Below are 16675 nucleotides of genomic sequence, written 5' to 3'. Positions count from 1 at the left end.
CAGCAAGGGCAGGAGGTCTGAGGGTGCACCAGCCCCAAAAACCTCGGGAGAGCTGTTGCTGCCTCAGGAACTGGTTCTCACGTACCTGGCAGTAGGAGAGGTGAAGGGAAAAGGTGAGGTGGAAGGGAAAGGCATGGGAAGGAGGTGGAAGGCACTGAGGTAGGGGGAAGATGGAAGGGCAAAACCTGAGGAGAGGTGGAGGGAGAAGGCAGTGAGGTAGGGGAAAGATGGAAGGGCAGAACCTGAGGAGAGGTGGAGGGGGAAGGCCCTGAGGGGAAGGAAGATGGAGAGGGGTCACAGACAGGCCATGCCAGGGCTGCTGACCTCCCTTCCCCTGCTGCATTCCGGGATGGATGTCAGCTCTGGGAGGCCATGCCAGGGTGGCTGCAGGTCCTTGTGGGCAGGAGAGCAGCATGGGCAGGCAGTGGAGGGCAAGGGGCTCCACCACCAGGGGCTGGCATGAAGCCACCACAGAGAAAGAAGCCACCATGAGGAAGCACCACCACCACCACCATCACCACCAGGAGGGCAGGTGAGCTGGAGAGAAAAAAAACCAGCCCTTCCCAGGAAACCATAGATGGTTCTTTAAAACCTTTTACTGAACCCGTAGCCCGTTCATACACATAGTTTCACATGTAGCTATGAATCTATTAAAAAAAAAAAATATTGAGTGCGTGTAACTACACTGCATAAGCAGTAGGAGGCATAAGGCATCTGTCAGGAAGTAGGAAATTTCATAAACTGCCTGAGATTTGGGATGCTGTAAATATTTAGTGGTTTTCTTTTGGTGAGCTACAGTATATTTGTTTAAATATTCACCGTTCCAGGGGCTTGAGTCACGGCCCTGCTCTAAGTTCCCATCAGTGGGGGTGAGTGGTTGTTAAAACTACAGAAAGGGGAGGCTAATTTCCATGTAATTCCTTCCATGTTAAGGAATACTTCCATTCACTTCCAGTATCTTAGTACAAAAGGTGCCTGAGAGTTTCCAGAAATTGTACTATTAAAAAAAAATCACATGGCTTGCTGCATTAATGGATAACAGCTTAAAAAAATCCCCAACAACTAAGAATCAATTTCCTGCCTAAATAGAGTCAGGCAAGACCAGTGAACTTGATGCCATTGCAGAAGTGCTATTAATGCATTAACAGCCTCCATAAATACATTTTACAGGTGTGAGAATCGCTAAGTTAGCCAATTGGAAAAATATATATTTCCCACTTAAAATAAGATTTTTGGGCCATTAATATTTTCCTGTAGATTTGGTTTCTTATTAATGGCCACATGAAGGCAGGGCAAGCAGTTTTCTCATCATTCTTTTTATGAAATAAGCAGGAGAGCCTCAGAGGCACTGCTTACAGTTTTGCTAACAGCATTTATCACTTTAACAGATAAACACCACCACAAAAGCAGAAAGCAGCGGGCCCACTCCCCTCCAGTGCTTAAAATCTCAAGTCCCAGGAGGAACCCTGACTCAGCCCAAGGTACTGCAGAGGAGAATCAGGAAGATGCAGAAATAACAAAGGTCGTGGCATCAGCTTCCACCATTTTGGATTCTAGTCAAGCAGAGGAAGGTATTTCAGCTCAGCTTCACCAAAGCCTTTGATGGGATGGGATTCCTGAGGATCCCGAAGCAGAGGAGGAAAGGCTGAGTGTCTGTGAGGTGAACAGAAGGAAATGGTAGGAGCTGTGTATCCACCCTGCTGAGCTGTGCCCAGCTGCCAGGCATTCCCCATTGCTCCATCCCAGCCATCACACAGCAGGTACAGAAGATTGCTGCAGTTATTCTCTGGAAAAGCGAGTGTGAACTGGTCCTGAACGAGCTGGCACAGCCTCTGAGCTGCACCAGGGGTGCCACCCAAAAATCTCAACGACTTCTGTAGCTTCGTACTGACTACTCACTGTCTATATCATTTATATTTCAGAAACAAACCAACCTGTTTGTTAAAATAGGGGTGCAACTCAGATTGCTCCCAGCAATTAAAAGTGCTCCTTTCCCCGCTGCCTGTTTGTCCTGGAGCATCTCTAGTTACTGCTGTTAGTTTGTTTCAAAATAATACTCACTGCATTACAACTGGGCTTTCCAGGTATTCCCGTTGGCCATTGCTGGTTTGTGGGGAGCTGAGGGACCAGACACCTTGTCTGGAGGCTGAAATGATTTGCAGGCACACGGACTTACCTTACTCAAGACTGAGCAAGCTGCAAAGTCAGGATGGGAATCCAGCCCTCTCCTCCTGGCTTGTGATCCAGTTGTTAGGTGCAGTATTCCACTTTTTAATAAAAATTCACTGTATCAGACCCTCAGATGTGATGTTCTGGAGAAGCACAACAGATGGACAAGAAAAACAGAGCACATTCATAACAGGGTTATCCTTGGCATATCTAGGTAGCAACTAGAAGCCCATTTGGACAATATGAATTAAAAATTACGTCCAGCAGTCCGCTGCCTTTTACTTCCCTACTTCAAATTCTCATAGTAAAGGAACTTTCATACAGAGTGTTATGACAATACTTGAGGAAAACAGCCCAGGCCATGATAAGGGAAGTATCTGGAAGTTGGGTGACACATGTGAAAGGAGAGAAAGTTTCCCTGAAACCCCCCTGAAAGACACTGTTGCGATTTTAAAAAGTTACTTCTTAATGGCTCTTCCAATAGACTCTTTTATACAGAATTGATGTTTCTATTTGGCTTTTCCCCTGTTTAATACTTTAAGCACTGCAGGATACCCAAATGCTCGCACAGCCTTTCGCAGGAGCAGCGGCTTCACAGCTCCCCAGATTCCAATAATGTCATTACGTGCAACTCTGGAGCTTTTCGCAAGCAGATAACCAGATGAACAATAAAAAGTAAGCAAAAAAAAAAATCCCATTAGGAATTAATTAACTGATGTTCAATTGCATCCGCTTCTACCCTGCCGGAGTCACTAACAAAATCAGCACGCCTGCAAATTCAGAAAGGTTGGAAGAGCAGATTAAGCATCCAGAAAAACACCACAGCGTTTCTCTCAACACAATAGTTTATAACCTTCTATTCTGTTTTTATAAAGTTTAATGAGCAACACATTTCAGTCTTATTTTTATGCTGTGTTTATTAATGTAGCATTTGAGCGTCGACATTTTAAAAATAAATTCCCGCCCGGTTAAATACGTGTTATATTTGAAAGGGATTAGTTCTTCACTTATAGGATATGCTGAAATCCATACCAGAAACTCTCTTTAAAAATAAAACTGTACCAGATGAACGGCTCAAACACGTACTGGAGAGGATTTTCAGCTGTCTTCAAAGCACTTAATCAGTGTCTTACTAAACTGACAAAGCCACAACATTTGGCATTGGTTTGGGTTTTTTTTAATATAGAGAGTTTTATATAGGAAACACCCTCCCAGAATATGTAAACAACAGTAACACATGATAGAAGAGAAAGGAGGGGAGCTGGGATTGGCAAGACATATTATGTATTTATTTCTAAGTAACTACCACAATAAACACTGAAAAGCTTTGAATGAAAAATAAAGAGACTTCCCCACAGGATGGTTTTCAGATCATTTATTACCAATGAAGTAAAAGACAAATTGAAAGTCAGAAGGAGGGGGTGAGAAACATCACAGACATCAGAACACTTGCACAGAGCTAATCAGAGCTTTGCAAATGTTGGAACATAAATAATTTAAAAGGTATCTCTACCAATTAAAATATGTTTAAGAGGTACATATTTAAGTTTGCTTGCTTTATAAAAATCAGGTGCTTTATAGCCTAAGGGTCACTTTGTTTCTAACTAGGGACAACTAATGATTACAACTTAAAACCACCTCCTCTTAGACCTCCTGCAAATGAATTCACTGGAAGAGCGTTGTCAGAGCAATTCAGGGTCCACGTCCTTCCAGTGTCCCGTGTCCAACCAGGTGTTTCTGGAGCGAGGTACAAGGAACAGCAAAGCAACGGTGCAACAGCTTTCCCACAGGGGATTCTGTCCGTTGGAAACCCCACATGCTCCGGGGTGAGCTGTGCCTTCTGTTGCACCACAAGTACATCTTGGGGCAACATTTAGGGGGGAATTGCAACATGAACTTAAGACACATCTCCTCAATACTGTAGTCTGAAACCAACGTGTTTAATAACAACATCGCGCTGCTCTTAACTCCGGAGCGCTGCCTACCTGACTGTGTCCTCCTGGAGCTGGTTTGGGATCTCAGAGGCAAGTACCAAAGGTTAAGGATGTTCTGTTCTGAGCTAATAAATAAGTAAAAAACCATGACAACAACAACAACAAAAAAACCCCCAACCCAAACCATACAAACTGAAGGCTTCCTTCCTGCTGCATTCTTCATCTCCCAAATCGTTTCTGTTCCCTGGATTGCACTTCCACACCACTCATCGCACTTGCACAAACACATGTTAAGTACAGCTCAAGAACAGGCTCCTGAGGTTTAACTCACCACTGACAAAACTCACCCTTGGGGCCATGCACTACCTAAGCCCTCCTTAAAAGCAGCTCCAGGACTGGTGTTGCACCACACAGTGACCCACACCTCGGAGGAGTTTTGGAACACGTGGAAAAGCTGTGCCCAGCTAAGACAAGTTGACCAGGTGCTTCTGGGCTACTACTCCCCATGTAACCCCTACCCCCCAAAGCAGATGCTCTCTGCACTGTACTCCATCAGTACAGGGAAAAAAAATCTGGGAAAAGAAGGAAACCCCTCTGTCTTATTTCCATCAAAGCACACGATAAACTAATGTACATAACATCCAGACAGACGTTCGTGGTGCCTGAAGCTATTCCCTTTGGTCCCCAAACTCAGCATGCACTTGGGACTGGAGGGGTTATTCGGCACCTACAGACAGGCTACCCCACTCCAGTGACATCCCGGATACCAAAGTCCAGCGAGGACACAGAGAGGCTCAATGGGAAGCAGAGCCACAGCCCTGGATTTCGCTACGCACTAAAAACCTGCCCGTCCTTTGCTGCCATCGACCTCCTCACAACCCCCGCCACGACAGTGCCTCACACCCCATCCCAGCACCTCCTTTGCTGTTCTTTGCCTGTGTAAACATTATCTGAAACTTGCCTGGTTAGAGCTCCCTCAGAGCAGACAGTTCCATGTCGGTAAAAACAAGGCACTTGCGGTTTTTTCCACCTCCGCATTGTCAAGACCCGACTTTCCAACAACCCGGGGATGATTTTTGGCCTGGATAATTTTAATCTTTGGTACAAGTCCTGCTACGCTCACACAGGTGTGTGTTGCACGGACAACTGCGCTGCTGAAGTTGCAAGAACAGAGGATACATCGTGTTGTTCATCCAAAGAATTGGAATTGCCCGAATTTGCCTGAAGCTGCAAAAGCAGTTTTATCTCCTGCGCTACTCAGAATTCCTCTTCTTTCCAATTTACACCTTCAACCAAGACACGAATGCCATGTGATAGCGCTTTTGTAACCTGTTAAATTCAGAATTCCGGATTTTTCTGTTAGCTTTTTCCAGGAATTTCCAGGAGATGGTCCTTCTAGAGAAAGCACTCTCGTGATCTAAACTGAAATGACTGACAGCTCTGGCTAACTGCAACCAAATGACCGGGTAGATTCTCTGCAAGAGAGTGAACTGCCCTTACTTTTGCACATCACCCCAAAGCATCAAATGGGGCACAGATTCTGCCAGGCACTATTCCACGTTCTTTCTTACCTGTCAGCTTTTCCTCTGGTAAAATACCTTCCGTTATTTTCACCTGATTACTGCACTGCGGGGAAGGGGAGGGAACTCACGGCTTTGGAGGCGAAGAAACAAGTCCCTTACTAAGTTATGTTCCCACAAGTAAACTGCGTTTCGGGCCGTTCTGATGCTTAAAGCAGGAATTTAGAGCTGGGAAGGAGGGTCTGTACCCGCTTTAGCTTAGTGGAGTTAGCACAGTACGTTAGGTGGGGCCGGGATGGATCAGAGCAAGGGAGGAGGCCGGCAGTCAGCACCCATCCAGGACACAGTCGTTCCCGAGGTACTCCGAGGTTTCCAGCTCTATGCTGGACAGGAACCGCCGCGTGGTCTTGCGGCAGTTGTAATCCAGCGTGGTGGTGTACACAGTCTTGGCGTGCTTCGGGTAGATGATGGTGGTGCTGGTGAAGCGCCGGGGCTTGTTGCGGGGCTCGAAGTGCACCTCTGACTTGTAGCTGCGCCACGTGCAGTTGGGGACGCAGATCACCGTCTGGCTGCAGGAGGACACGCTCAAGCCCACGGGCATGTAGACGTCGTCGATGAAGTGCTTCTCCGAGTCGTATCTCACGGAGGACGTGTACCTGAAACACGAGAGGCACGTGTGTGAGCTCGGCTCAGCAGCAGCAGGGTGTGTTTTCTGCAGCACAGCACCAGGGTGGCTCCTCAGCCCCGAACCTGCCACACCACGCAAGAAACGCCTGCCGGTGTCTTACTCACACATTTGCCTTACGTTAGCAGCACACCCAGAACTGTCACTGTTCAGTCCAGTTGCCAGCACTAACAAACGCCTTCTCAATCCTTGGGTACATCATTTTAACCCTGAGCCCTGTGAACCTACAAACCTCCTTCAGATTCCTAAACCCGGGGGCCTAGATCCACATTTAGGCTTTGCACATAAACATCCTGACTCCTCGGAGTGCCAAGTCCATGGAAGCACATGTTATCTTCTCAGTTTTGCTCTGCCAGGAGTCACGTGGGAGTTCTCTGCTATCACTCCCAGCACGGGGCACTCTCTGAAGACAAACTTGTGAAGATTCAACTGACAGGAAAATACTTCATTTTGCACACCAATCTCTGCTGGTGAGAAAGTCCCCCGTGCCTGGACTGCAACAGAAAGTTTTAATCTCCTTCACACTGTGACAACTCTGTGTTGGCTTTTCCACAGTGCTAACTGCCTCCAGTTCCAGCCATGGCACAGGCTCCTTCCCCACACCAGGACATAATTCTTCCTACCCTCCCCTGCATTAGGCTTCCGTTTGATTTTATCAGCCTACCTCTGCTTGCACAGTCATCAACTGGGAGCCTTCATTTCTCATTACTGCAAATCATGATGTTCAAAGGAATAATTCACAGGCTGTGAAGCGATGCAGTGCATTAAAAAAAATAATTATGCACTCCTCTGAATATTACCTTTCCTTTTATTTCACACAACCAGCCACAGCTGTTAAGATAGAAAGTGCTTATTATCAAACCATGAGGTTACAAGAGCAAAATTCCTTTCCTCTAATAAAACTGTCCTAGAAATAACTTTGAAGCTCTTCCCTCATGATTACCTTCTGGTTAATCAGTTGAAAGGCAACTTTGGAGCAGTGCAAGGAAATCAAAGCAGGAAAGTAAAATACAAGAAAGTCTTCCTGGAAAAAAAAAACCAAACCCAACCATATGGGTGGGATTAAAAGAGGCTGAACACTCCTTCAGCCTGTACAAATGTCCAGGTCCAGGAATGTACAGCTGCAGTGAACAATAGCTCTGCAAATAAATTAACTTGACTCACAGGCACTGATAAGGCCTAACTGCTCCTTTACGTGCTATCTCCTGTAAGTCCTTCAAAATGAGATGACTGTAACACAGTATTTACCTTATTTCCTTTGGTGGTAAAGGGTCAAACTCAACTCCTTCGCCAAAGGATAAGGGACACAATCTTGGAGGGCAGCTGGAGAGAACAGGGCTGGGGGAGAACACGGAATTCTGCAAAAAATGCAAAAGTTTTATGTTACAATTCAGTGTATTCTCAATAAAAGACATTTATTTATCCCTTGGTATTGAGGTTCACATTTATGTGCAGGAGGATCTGCTAGTCCAAGAGGTGCCTACAGGTGCATCCCACAGGCCTGAGTCCACACTGGTCTACAGCATCCAAGAGATGGCAAGGGGCACGTTTGAAGGCAAGGCCCTAACTCTGGGAGCTTAATTCAGAGGAGCCACTCGGGAAAACGGGAGAGGAGTACAACCCCTCAGTGCAGCGTAGCTTCTGCAGCATGAACTATAGTCTGTTCCCTGCATGAGCCCACGCTCAGTTTATAGCTAACATTACATGGGTGTATGAGAGCTCCCTCCTTGCCGGATTCATCCGAGACACCCACGGACAGACTGCGGCAGGAAACCATCGCAGGGCATCTCCCGTGAGCAACCTCCTCCTTTCACAGCTACGCCCTGGCTCCTATTTGAAGGCATTAAATCCAACCTAATTCACACACAGCATGTGGGGAAGGATTAACTCATTCCCACTGAGCGGTGATTCATGGACTTTCCCTGTGCTCCTCTCCTGGACACCCAGAGCCATGAGCCGACACCGGCCCAGCAACGTCCCACAGCACAAAGTGGCCCCAAAGGGAAGGAACCCAATGGGCTTGTGCTTTTGAAGCCACCTCTGCACATGTGCTTACTAACGAGGGGCAAGGGGGCTGTGAGCATCTCTCTGGTTCAACACACAATTTTCCTATGGCCTTTTCCAATTTCACAGCAGCACCCCTGTAGAAAAGGGATTTTCCCTCTAAATCTGCAGTTTCCAAAGTACTTGTAACAACAGCTCAGCGTTCACATCCGAAACCCATTTGGTAAAAAACCAGCACATATCTATCTGATACTATTAACTGAAACCAAAGTTTATACACAAACTTCCTACTCTGGGTCACTGTGGAAAAACAGGAGTTCACTTTCCGCAGGGATTTTCAAAGACATATTGCAAACCTGTCCCAATCTCGACCTGGGGCAGGAGGGACAGGGATTCCCTTGCACCAAGAACCAACCTCAGAGCTGGAGGCATTGTAAAAGGGATCCCTGACGCGACCCCGGTTCCGGGCGGGATCCCTCCCGGTGCACGTCCCTTAAGGGATACGAAAGCCCCCGGAGAGGTCGGTGAAAAGGAGGGAAACCAGGGGCGGTTATTCCCAACCCATTCCCACGCCGACCCGCCGGTAACCCCCGCGGGTTTCCACCCCCCTTTTCCCACGGGATGCTGCGGGGCCCGGAGCGCGGCCGGGGCCGACAGCGCGGGGTCTCGGGCGGTGCATCCCGGCGGGGTGCGAGGGGCAGCGGCTCCTCCGCTCCCCGGGGGCGCGGGGCCCGGCACCTGCCCGCGGCCCCGGAGGGAGGGTCCGGCGGCCCCGGGACCCAGCGAGGGGCGGCCGGGCCGGTACTCACCGCGGCGGAGGGCGCGGGCGGGTCGGGCTCCGGCAGCCCGTTGGCGGCGGCGCGGTCGGGGCTGCCCGAGGAGAGGAGCCAGGGCGGGGGCGCGGGCCCGGGGCTGGGGGGCAGCCCGGAGTCGGGGCTGTCGAGCCCGGAGTCGCCCCGCTTCCTCATGTCCGGGAGGTCGGGCACCTCCCGCAGGCTGAGCCGCCCCACCATGGCGGAGCCGCCGGTCCCTGCCCCGGCCCGGCCCCTGCCCGCCGGTCCCGCCGCTCCGCTCCCTGCGCCGGCTGCGCCCGGGCGGCGGCGGCGGGCGGGGCGGCCGCGGGGCCGGGGCGGGGACACGGCAGGGGCGGGGCGGGCCCCGGCCCGGATCCCACCGGTGTCCCCGTGTCCCACCGGTGCCCCCGTCCCACCGGTGTACCGGGTTCTCCCTGTGCTCCCGCTTCCCCCCGTCCTCCAGGTTGCCCCTCTTGTCCTCCCAGTTCTACCGGTGTTCCCGGGGCCCCCGTTCTCCTCGTGCTCCCCTGTCTTCCCAGTGTCCCTGCCCTCCCGGTGCCTCCATCCCCGTACCCCCGTCCTGCATCCCTGCCCCATCGCTCCGTCCCCAGCCGTGTGGAATTAGGCATGGGAACGGGCTGCCCAGGGAGGTGGTGGGGTCACCGTCCCATGAGGTGTTTAAGGGAGGACCGGACGTGGCACTCAGTGCCAGTGACAAGGTGGTGTTCAGAGGTTGGCCTCGATGATCTCAAGAGTTTTTTTCCAACCTACTCGATTCTGTGAAACCAGCCCCAACGCATCCCCGGTCCAACTGTCCCAATGCCTTGCCCTTTCCTGTGCCAGTACGGATTTTGTGGAGCACTGAAAGAGCTGCCAGACACTGCTGGGCTGTCCCCACCTCCAGTGGTGCTTTCCCCAACAGCAGGGGTCTGCAGGCAGCCTGGTTAAACCCCCAAAATTTTCCCTTCAGGCTGCTCTTTCTCACTCCCCCCTCCCAAGGACTCAGACTCAGGCAGCAGCGCTGCCTTCCCTAATTGCATTTTTCAGGCAAAGCTGCCGAAGCCGAAATAAGAGAACAGAAGGAAAAGGCCTTTCTAGCACTGGAGGAGACCGAGGGAACCTTTTTTGGAAAATCCTAATGAAATAATTGCGCCGTGTCATCAGATTCGGTGGGGGAATACTCTTGTGGAGGGAAAGAACTGTCTGCAGCCGGCCAAAGTCAACACTCCCCTGTGCAGAAACCAGCAGTCTGGCCTGACGGGCCCAGCACAAGTGAACCCAAACCTCTGAAAAAAAAATTCCTTCCCTGCCCCGAAATTAAAAGCAGAGCAGAACTTTCAGCCGTAGGCGTCTGTGGTTTGCAGCTATGCGGTGCTGGGAACTCCGGAGACTTCCTCAAGGAATTTACATTCCTTTGAAGAAATACTATGAGGCTGTTTGTCTTCGCTGAAAAATGCAGATGGAAAGAAAAAGAACATTAAAAATTTTCACTGAGATTTTTGGAGTCTGAGCAAATGTGCTGGACAGGTGTTTTCTTCCTTTTGATTTAAATGTATCCCCAAAAAAGAGATGCTGGTCTCTGCAAACAATGGGAAAGCTGACCACTCCTGGCTCCAAAATCTCCCATAAAAGCCCTTTATGAAATTAGACGCCTCAGAAGGCACTGGAGCAGTTTCCAGATGAACACAATAATGATTTCAGAGCTGCTGTGCAGCTCCTGGGTGAAAACCTGCACTGCCAACAACCCACTAAGTGCAATTAAGAAGGGAGGGAACTTGTGGCACATTCCAGCAGTCACCTCCAAGGGCTGTGGGTGTCCCCACAGCCACTCCCGTGGGGATCAGGGTCTGAATGAGAGGGCTCTCAGAGCCTGGGGAGCTGCATGAGGCTGCAGCCAGCCGTGCCTGTGAGATGAGCAGAGCCCCACAGGCTTCTGGAAGTCTTTCTCCTTCTTATTTACTAGCAAAAAACCTCCCACTCTGGCATGGCTTGACACAAAGGACAACTTTTTGTGTCCTTCCAGGCTCTCATTTCTGGACTTGGCAGGTGAATGGAGGTGTTTGAGCAGCCGTGGGGGCTCTGCCCACCTGAGGATCTCCCACAGCAGCAACATCCAGATCTGCAAATCCGCCTGCCAGGATGAAAAGGGAATGTTTAACCAGAATTTTAACTGCTTGATAACTCTCCTACCACTGAGTCACTGTGTACAGGGGCTCTACTTTTCAGGATGTGTACTCTGCCCTCTTGGAAAGCCTCTCAAACTGTACCGATCTGTGCCATCCCTGCTGACATTGGAAATCTTTTCCTCTGTCTGTACATCCCAGCCAGTCTGTCCACATTATTTACTTTTTAACTGCCCACGCACAGGTGGGACAGGGAAGATAAGAGTCTCTTATCAGGATCCTCCTTCCATAAAGGACTTTCCACCGGGCCAGGAGCGCTCAGCTCGATAAGCACCTGAAGCACAGACACCCCGGGGGCCGTCACCGGGAGAAGCAAATCAAGAGGATCCCACGTTATTTGACAACGATGGAAAGTTATTTCCAACCGATGGGAAATGCCAGGCCGCTCCCTGTGGCACAGAGGAGTTGTGCTCACGGCGAGCTGCCAAGCCCTGGGATTGACGGGAGCCCTGGGAGTGGTCCGGCTCAGGGATGAACGCTGACGGCACATCGCTGGAGTCGCTGAGGTCTGATCAGCTTTTACAGCCCTGCCGCCACCGCCCTCATGGATGGCCGAGCCACGAGCCAAGGAAAGGCTCGTGGAGGCTTGGACATCGTCACTGGGATGCTCGAAATCCCGGCTGTAAATCTGGTGAAAGAAATAAACACCCGTCGCCCGGCCCAGGCTGCTCCTGCCCAAGGGCGGAGGGGGCAGGACCGGCAGGAGAAAAGCAAATGAGTCATTAATTCTCCAAGCGAAAGAAACGGCTCCAGCGTCATGCAGCGCGTGGAAAAAGGCACTACCTATTAATTAATTTCAAGGGAAAAATTAGGAGGTCTCAGAAATCTCTGCCGCAGCCACAGTCACCAGAAATGATGTGATTATTTAGGGGCACGAGGTCAGTTGTGCTGAACCGCCCACATGGGGAGCTCCTGCCGACGTTGTTGGAATGGCAGAGGGTGGAAAAGGCAGAAGAGAGGAGCTGCAGGAGCGAGCAAGGCAGACAGAAGGGGTGTCTTTGGGTGAGGTCCGTCCCGGCCACTGGGGTTTGCTGTGTGGCAGCAGTACAGAAAACACCCAGCAATGAACATCGGTAACCATTTAATTCATTTTAGTGTCACACCCCGACATACAGCCAGAATTACGCTTTGGCCCGAAACCATAAAAAGTGGCATTTTATACAGAAAACAAATAATCATCCTTTATTCCCCAGAGATGTAAAACCCAAAGAGCAAACACACACAGAGAGACCTGCCAAATCTGATAAACACCCAAGAGCCAGGGGCACAAAACCCTTACAATGAAAGCAGAAAACTGTGGATTTGCTCTCTAAAAGTGAAACTCTGAACACCCAGCCCTGTAGCATTCTTCAAAGGCTGAAACTAAAAATTCATTTCTCCTTTTATTTCCTCTTATCTACAGAATGAAGTGCAGAGAATGAAACAGGGGAAGCCTTTGGGAAAGACCCACAATGATAACTTCAACATCGTCTTCAGCTATTCATAATTTAGTTAGAGCCTTATCCTTAGAAAAAGCAAAGACAAATTTATCTAAAATAAATTATTCATCCCCCCTTGGGAATAATGAATCTCTGCAAACCCATGTTCCCTCCTCCCTGGCTATGCAAAGTGATAACACATGAGCCATCCTGCACATGCACCTTGAGATAATCTGTCCTTGGGGAACAGCTGTTCAGAGCCCTGACGTGCTTTCAAACCGTTCCTTCTTTTGTCAGCCAGCGTGAAATCAGAAGAGGAAATAAACGAGGCAACAGCAGGTTTGTAAAACTGGAGTGATGAGAAACTGCTGTCCCTCCCCACAGGTGCTGTTACTGCTGCTCTGGAGGGACTGTGCCCTGCAGCTGAGCTCCCACACAGCCAGGGCCAAGCCTGGGGACCCCTGAAAATACACCCTGAAGAGTTTTTTTAACATACTTGTTAGTGCACACCCTGCTGCAGCAGCAGCTGGGTCTGAGCAGCATTACAAAACCTGACTGGTGAGGGTTGCATCTCTGTGGGTTTACTCCTTTTGCTTGAACTCTGTGACCAAATCCTGCCTGTTCACACACACTCACCTGTTGCTGTGCAAAGGGAGGACGGGATTTTACCAACCAGGCACCGAATTTGCCCTCCCATAGCCATGGGGAGCAGCCCATGCTCAAGAGGGCTCACGTCTGTGCATCATGTTTGATGCACAAACAGCATGAGCTCAGGTTTTGCCTTACTCAAGGATTTCTCCTTTCACTTCCTCCCTCATCCCAGTGAAAATCTGGGTTTGGGTGGATGGAGCTCATATGCCTGGAGTCTAATCCCCCCTCCCTGATGTGCAGCAGTGAGTATTACAACCTCTGTGAACACAGCCCCTAATAAATACAGTCCTAAGGCCCAAACTTACCCTGGTGGGAAAGAGACCCTCCCAGGAAGGCATCTGACAGCATGGTCCTTCCTCACCCACCAAACTGGTACAGGACTTCTCTTTCCTGCACATGCAAGTGAAGCTTGAGTTAAATAACACAGGCACGACTGGTCAATCTGCCCCTACACCCCCATGGGATTCAATCCTTGGGCATATGCCTTCAAAGTCCTCCAAACAGGGTACAGAGGAGTCTGGGAAGAAATCCAGCAGTGCTAACAACAAGGTGATGCCTCCCTGAATGGAGACTCCTTGAGGAAGCATCCACACCCCTGCTCCACACTGGCTTTGTGGCTGGGAGCCAGGAGCTGGGCCCCAGGAAGAGGGGCCTGGGTTATCCAAAGTATTTCACCCCTGGTTCTCCTCCTCTCTGCACTGGTGCAAGCTGAAGCTCAGAAGCTAAGGAGGAGAAGAAGGGCCTTGAAGGCTGAGGCTCGTGCAAGGCTCCTGTCCCAGGAAGCAGCTCTGGCTCCCTGTCAGAGCCAACATTTCCAGCACCTCTCCTTGCAGGGCAGTGAAGGTGCCAAAGGGGCACACCCCTGCTCGGGACACACCGGGTGGTGTGAGAACGAGGGGCTGGTGCTGTTTGACACTTGCTCCATGAAGGGCTCTTTGTGGAGAGAGGGAGAGATGCCGGATGGGAACTCCCATCAGGGACAGCGGGCGAGCCCAGCACACGCCAGAGAAATAACAAGCAGCTGGAGCCGGGCTCTGCAGATGTCCTGTTTGGCCTTTAAAAGCGACCCAGGCTGCCAGCTGGGCTGGCAGGAGGTTTGCCAAGGTGCAGAAGGCATTAATTCAGCCCTTTCCCCTTGTTCTGAAAAGGATTTGACTTGCTGTTTCACGGTGCTTTGTGCGTGCCTGTCCTGGGAGCAGCAGGAAAATCTGCTTTGGGGTTCTCTCCTGGGCATCTCATTGAGCCAGTGGAGCTGCAGATGCCTGGATCCCAGCTGTCAAAGGGTTGGGGTTTTTTGGTGGTGGTGATGGTACGGGGTTGGTTCACCCCTAATAAATAATCTATCAAAGGAACAGCTCTGCAGCAGGGAGTAAGCAGTAACACAGAACTCTCAGGCAAAAATCCTCAGTGCTGCAGCAGGAGCTCAGCCAGGATAAAAGCTGTGACACCAAGTGTATCACAGCCAGACATTCTCTGAGTCCACCTAAACTGTTTCTGTAGCTCCTGACTTCCAGATACCTCTATTTTCTCCACCACGTGGACCTGACAATGCCCTGGGTTTCGCTCCTGCTAAGCCAAGGACAAACACCTTGGTCAGATTCTTCCTTGGTCTGAAAGCGTCACAGTATTCGATGGTTAAGAGATCACAGGGGTGGGGAGTGACGGGACACGGGTTTTCCAGCAGCACACTGTAAATCACAAGCCTGACGAGCTTTGCTCCCACTCACTGCAGCCCGTCCTGAGCAGCGGAGTTTCCTTCTGCTTGCTCAGAGTCTTTTTTTGATGAGTTTCTCCAGTTTCCGTATCCGAGAGGATTCCTGCTCGGGTGTCGGGGCGCTCAGCGACAGGGAGCCGGTGCTGTCCCCGCCGGGGGGAGGAGCGGGGAGGCGCAGGCGGAAGAGGTCCAGCATGCTGCTCTGCTCACTCCTCTTCAGGCCCTGCAGGAGCAAAGCACAGGGAAGCGAGGAGGTGAGGATTCATTGATCTGGGAGTGGATGTGCGTGGGAGTAGCTCTGCAGGAGGGCCCATTTCAACCTTGTTCACCCACCAAGAGCTGCACAAAGACCTCCGGATGATCCTGAGACAACTGAGCTCAGCCCCAGGAGCCAGAGCAGGCAGGAGCATGTGAAGTGAACTGAAAAGCTTTTCTTCAGCAGCTCAGTTTTCTTCAGTAACTCTACTCTACACACTTCCAGATTACAGAGAATAAACTTGCCTTACAGTGCTTTTCCCACCCCCAAGCCCCTCTGTATTGCTACTGAAACAAAGTCACCAATGATTTCATTGCAGCACTAAAGGATGAGCAGAAGCTCTGGACAGATTCTAACCTTCATGTCAAGTATCTTCTGGAATGTGTCAGTGCTGCAGTCAGAGAGGAGCTTGATGTAATTGTCAACAAACACAACTGGGGGTTCATGTGGAGCCATCACCACCTGCCAAGGCAAGAAAAAAGAGATCAGACAAATAATATGAGTTAAAGCCAGTGCTCAGTCAACTCGGGCAAGGAGTGACAGCAGGACTGGCTCCTAGAATAAAATGCTTAAGGAGCAAGAAAGAGGCTGCACGTGCTGCTAGTAAGAGAGATAAGGGCGAGTGAGGAGAAGCAGAGTACGGAGCAGGGAGGAGGACAGGTCTCTTTTAGCACAGCAGTGCTTGGAGCCAAGGGGCTGTGCATCATGTTTCAGAGAGCAGCAGGACTTTGTCTGTGGCCTGTGGACTGGCAGGCACTGGCATATTGTCAAAGATCATGATTTTATCTTGTTGTGTGGGGAAGACAAGCTGGGGAGTCGCTCAGGGGACAAAGGCAGTGCTGGTGGTGACACTCAGAAAGTCCCCAGAGATCAGGCAGCCTGGATGCAGTCCAGACCCTCACTTTGGCTGTGTGTCCCTCTCACTCCCTTCTGCCTGGAGGCAGGACAGGCAGCATGTCACAGGGGAATGTGACAACACTGTGGTCACTCCCTCCATCCCCAGAGTGGGCCAGAGCTCCCTGCCCTGCAGTCCTGCTGCTGCTGACATGTCACCTGATGGCTGAGCAGGGCCACACGCAGCCACTCTGTCCTTTGGGTGCAGCTCCTCTCATACACTCTGGAGAGACTGGGATGCTGTGTGGGAACCCCTCACTGACATCTGCCGAGGAGGAGCAGCAGAAGTCAGGAAAAAAATCAAAACAGCCTCAAAGCTGGAAAGATGATCCCTCATTGGTGTGCTTTCCTTACATAAGCAGCGAGCTCCACAGAGAACACATCTTTGGATAATGCTGGGCAGCAAAACCATCTTTTTGGGGAAAAATGTGTGTGTGTGTGTAAATGCATGCG

At 50.5% G+C, this 16675-nt stretch overlaps 2 protein-coding genes across 2 annotated transcripts in view; both read right to left on the bottom strand.

The window, feature by feature from the left end:
* Positions 1-3529: 3529 nt before the first annotated feature.
* On the bottom strand, positions 3530-9325 carry RFLNB (refilin B). The gene is made up of 3 exons (XM_032707761.1): positions 9122-9325; positions 7557-7666; positions 3530-6279 (listed from the first exon to the last, which is right to left on the bottom strand). Exons 1-3 carry the CDS (start codon positions 9323-9325, stop codon positions 5949-5951), a joined length of 645 nt encoding a protein of 214 aa, XP_032563652.1. The 3' UTR covers positions 3530-5948.
* Positions 9326-12353: 3028 nt separating this feature from the next.
* The window catches only part of VPS53 (VPS53 subunit of GARP complex), a 64375-nt gene continuing 60053 nt past the window's right edge, over positions 12354-16675 (bottom strand). The window contains exons 21-22 of the mRNA XM_032707545.1: positions 15686-15790; positions 12354-15295 (exon numbers count right to left, since the gene is read on the bottom strand). Of these exons, the coding sequence (XP_032563436.1) occupies positions 15125-15295; positions 15686-15790 (276 nt within the window). The 3' untranslated portion in view covers positions 12354-15124. The remainder of the gene's footprint in view (positions 15296-15685; positions 15791-16675) is intronic.

Source organism: Chiroxiphia lanceolata, chromosome 20 (genome assembly GCF_009829145.1).
Source record: "Chiroxiphia lanceolata isolate bChiLan1 chromosome 20, bChiLan1.pri, whole genome shotgun sequence".
In the NCBI taxonomy this organism is placed as follows: Eukaryota; Metazoa; Chordata; class Aves; order Passeriformes; family Pipridae; genus Chiroxiphia; species Chiroxiphia lanceolata.
Note: the sequence above shows the minus strand (reverse complement) of the source record. Positions and strands in the feature narration are given on the sequence as shown.

Coding starts and splice junctions, on each gene's coding strand:
- RFLNB (XM_032707761.1), bottom strand. CDS start 9,325: ATGGTGGGGCGGCTCAGCCTGCGGGAGGTGCCCGACCTCCCGGACATG. Junction 7,667..9,121: donor CGCCCGCGCCCTCCGCCGCG/GTGAGTACCGGC, acceptor CATTTTTTGCAG/AATTCCGTGTTCTCCCCCAG. Junction 6,280..7,556: donor TTACCACCAAAGGAAATAAG/GTAAATACTGTG, acceptor CTCGTGTTTCAG/GTACACGTCCTCCGTGAGAT.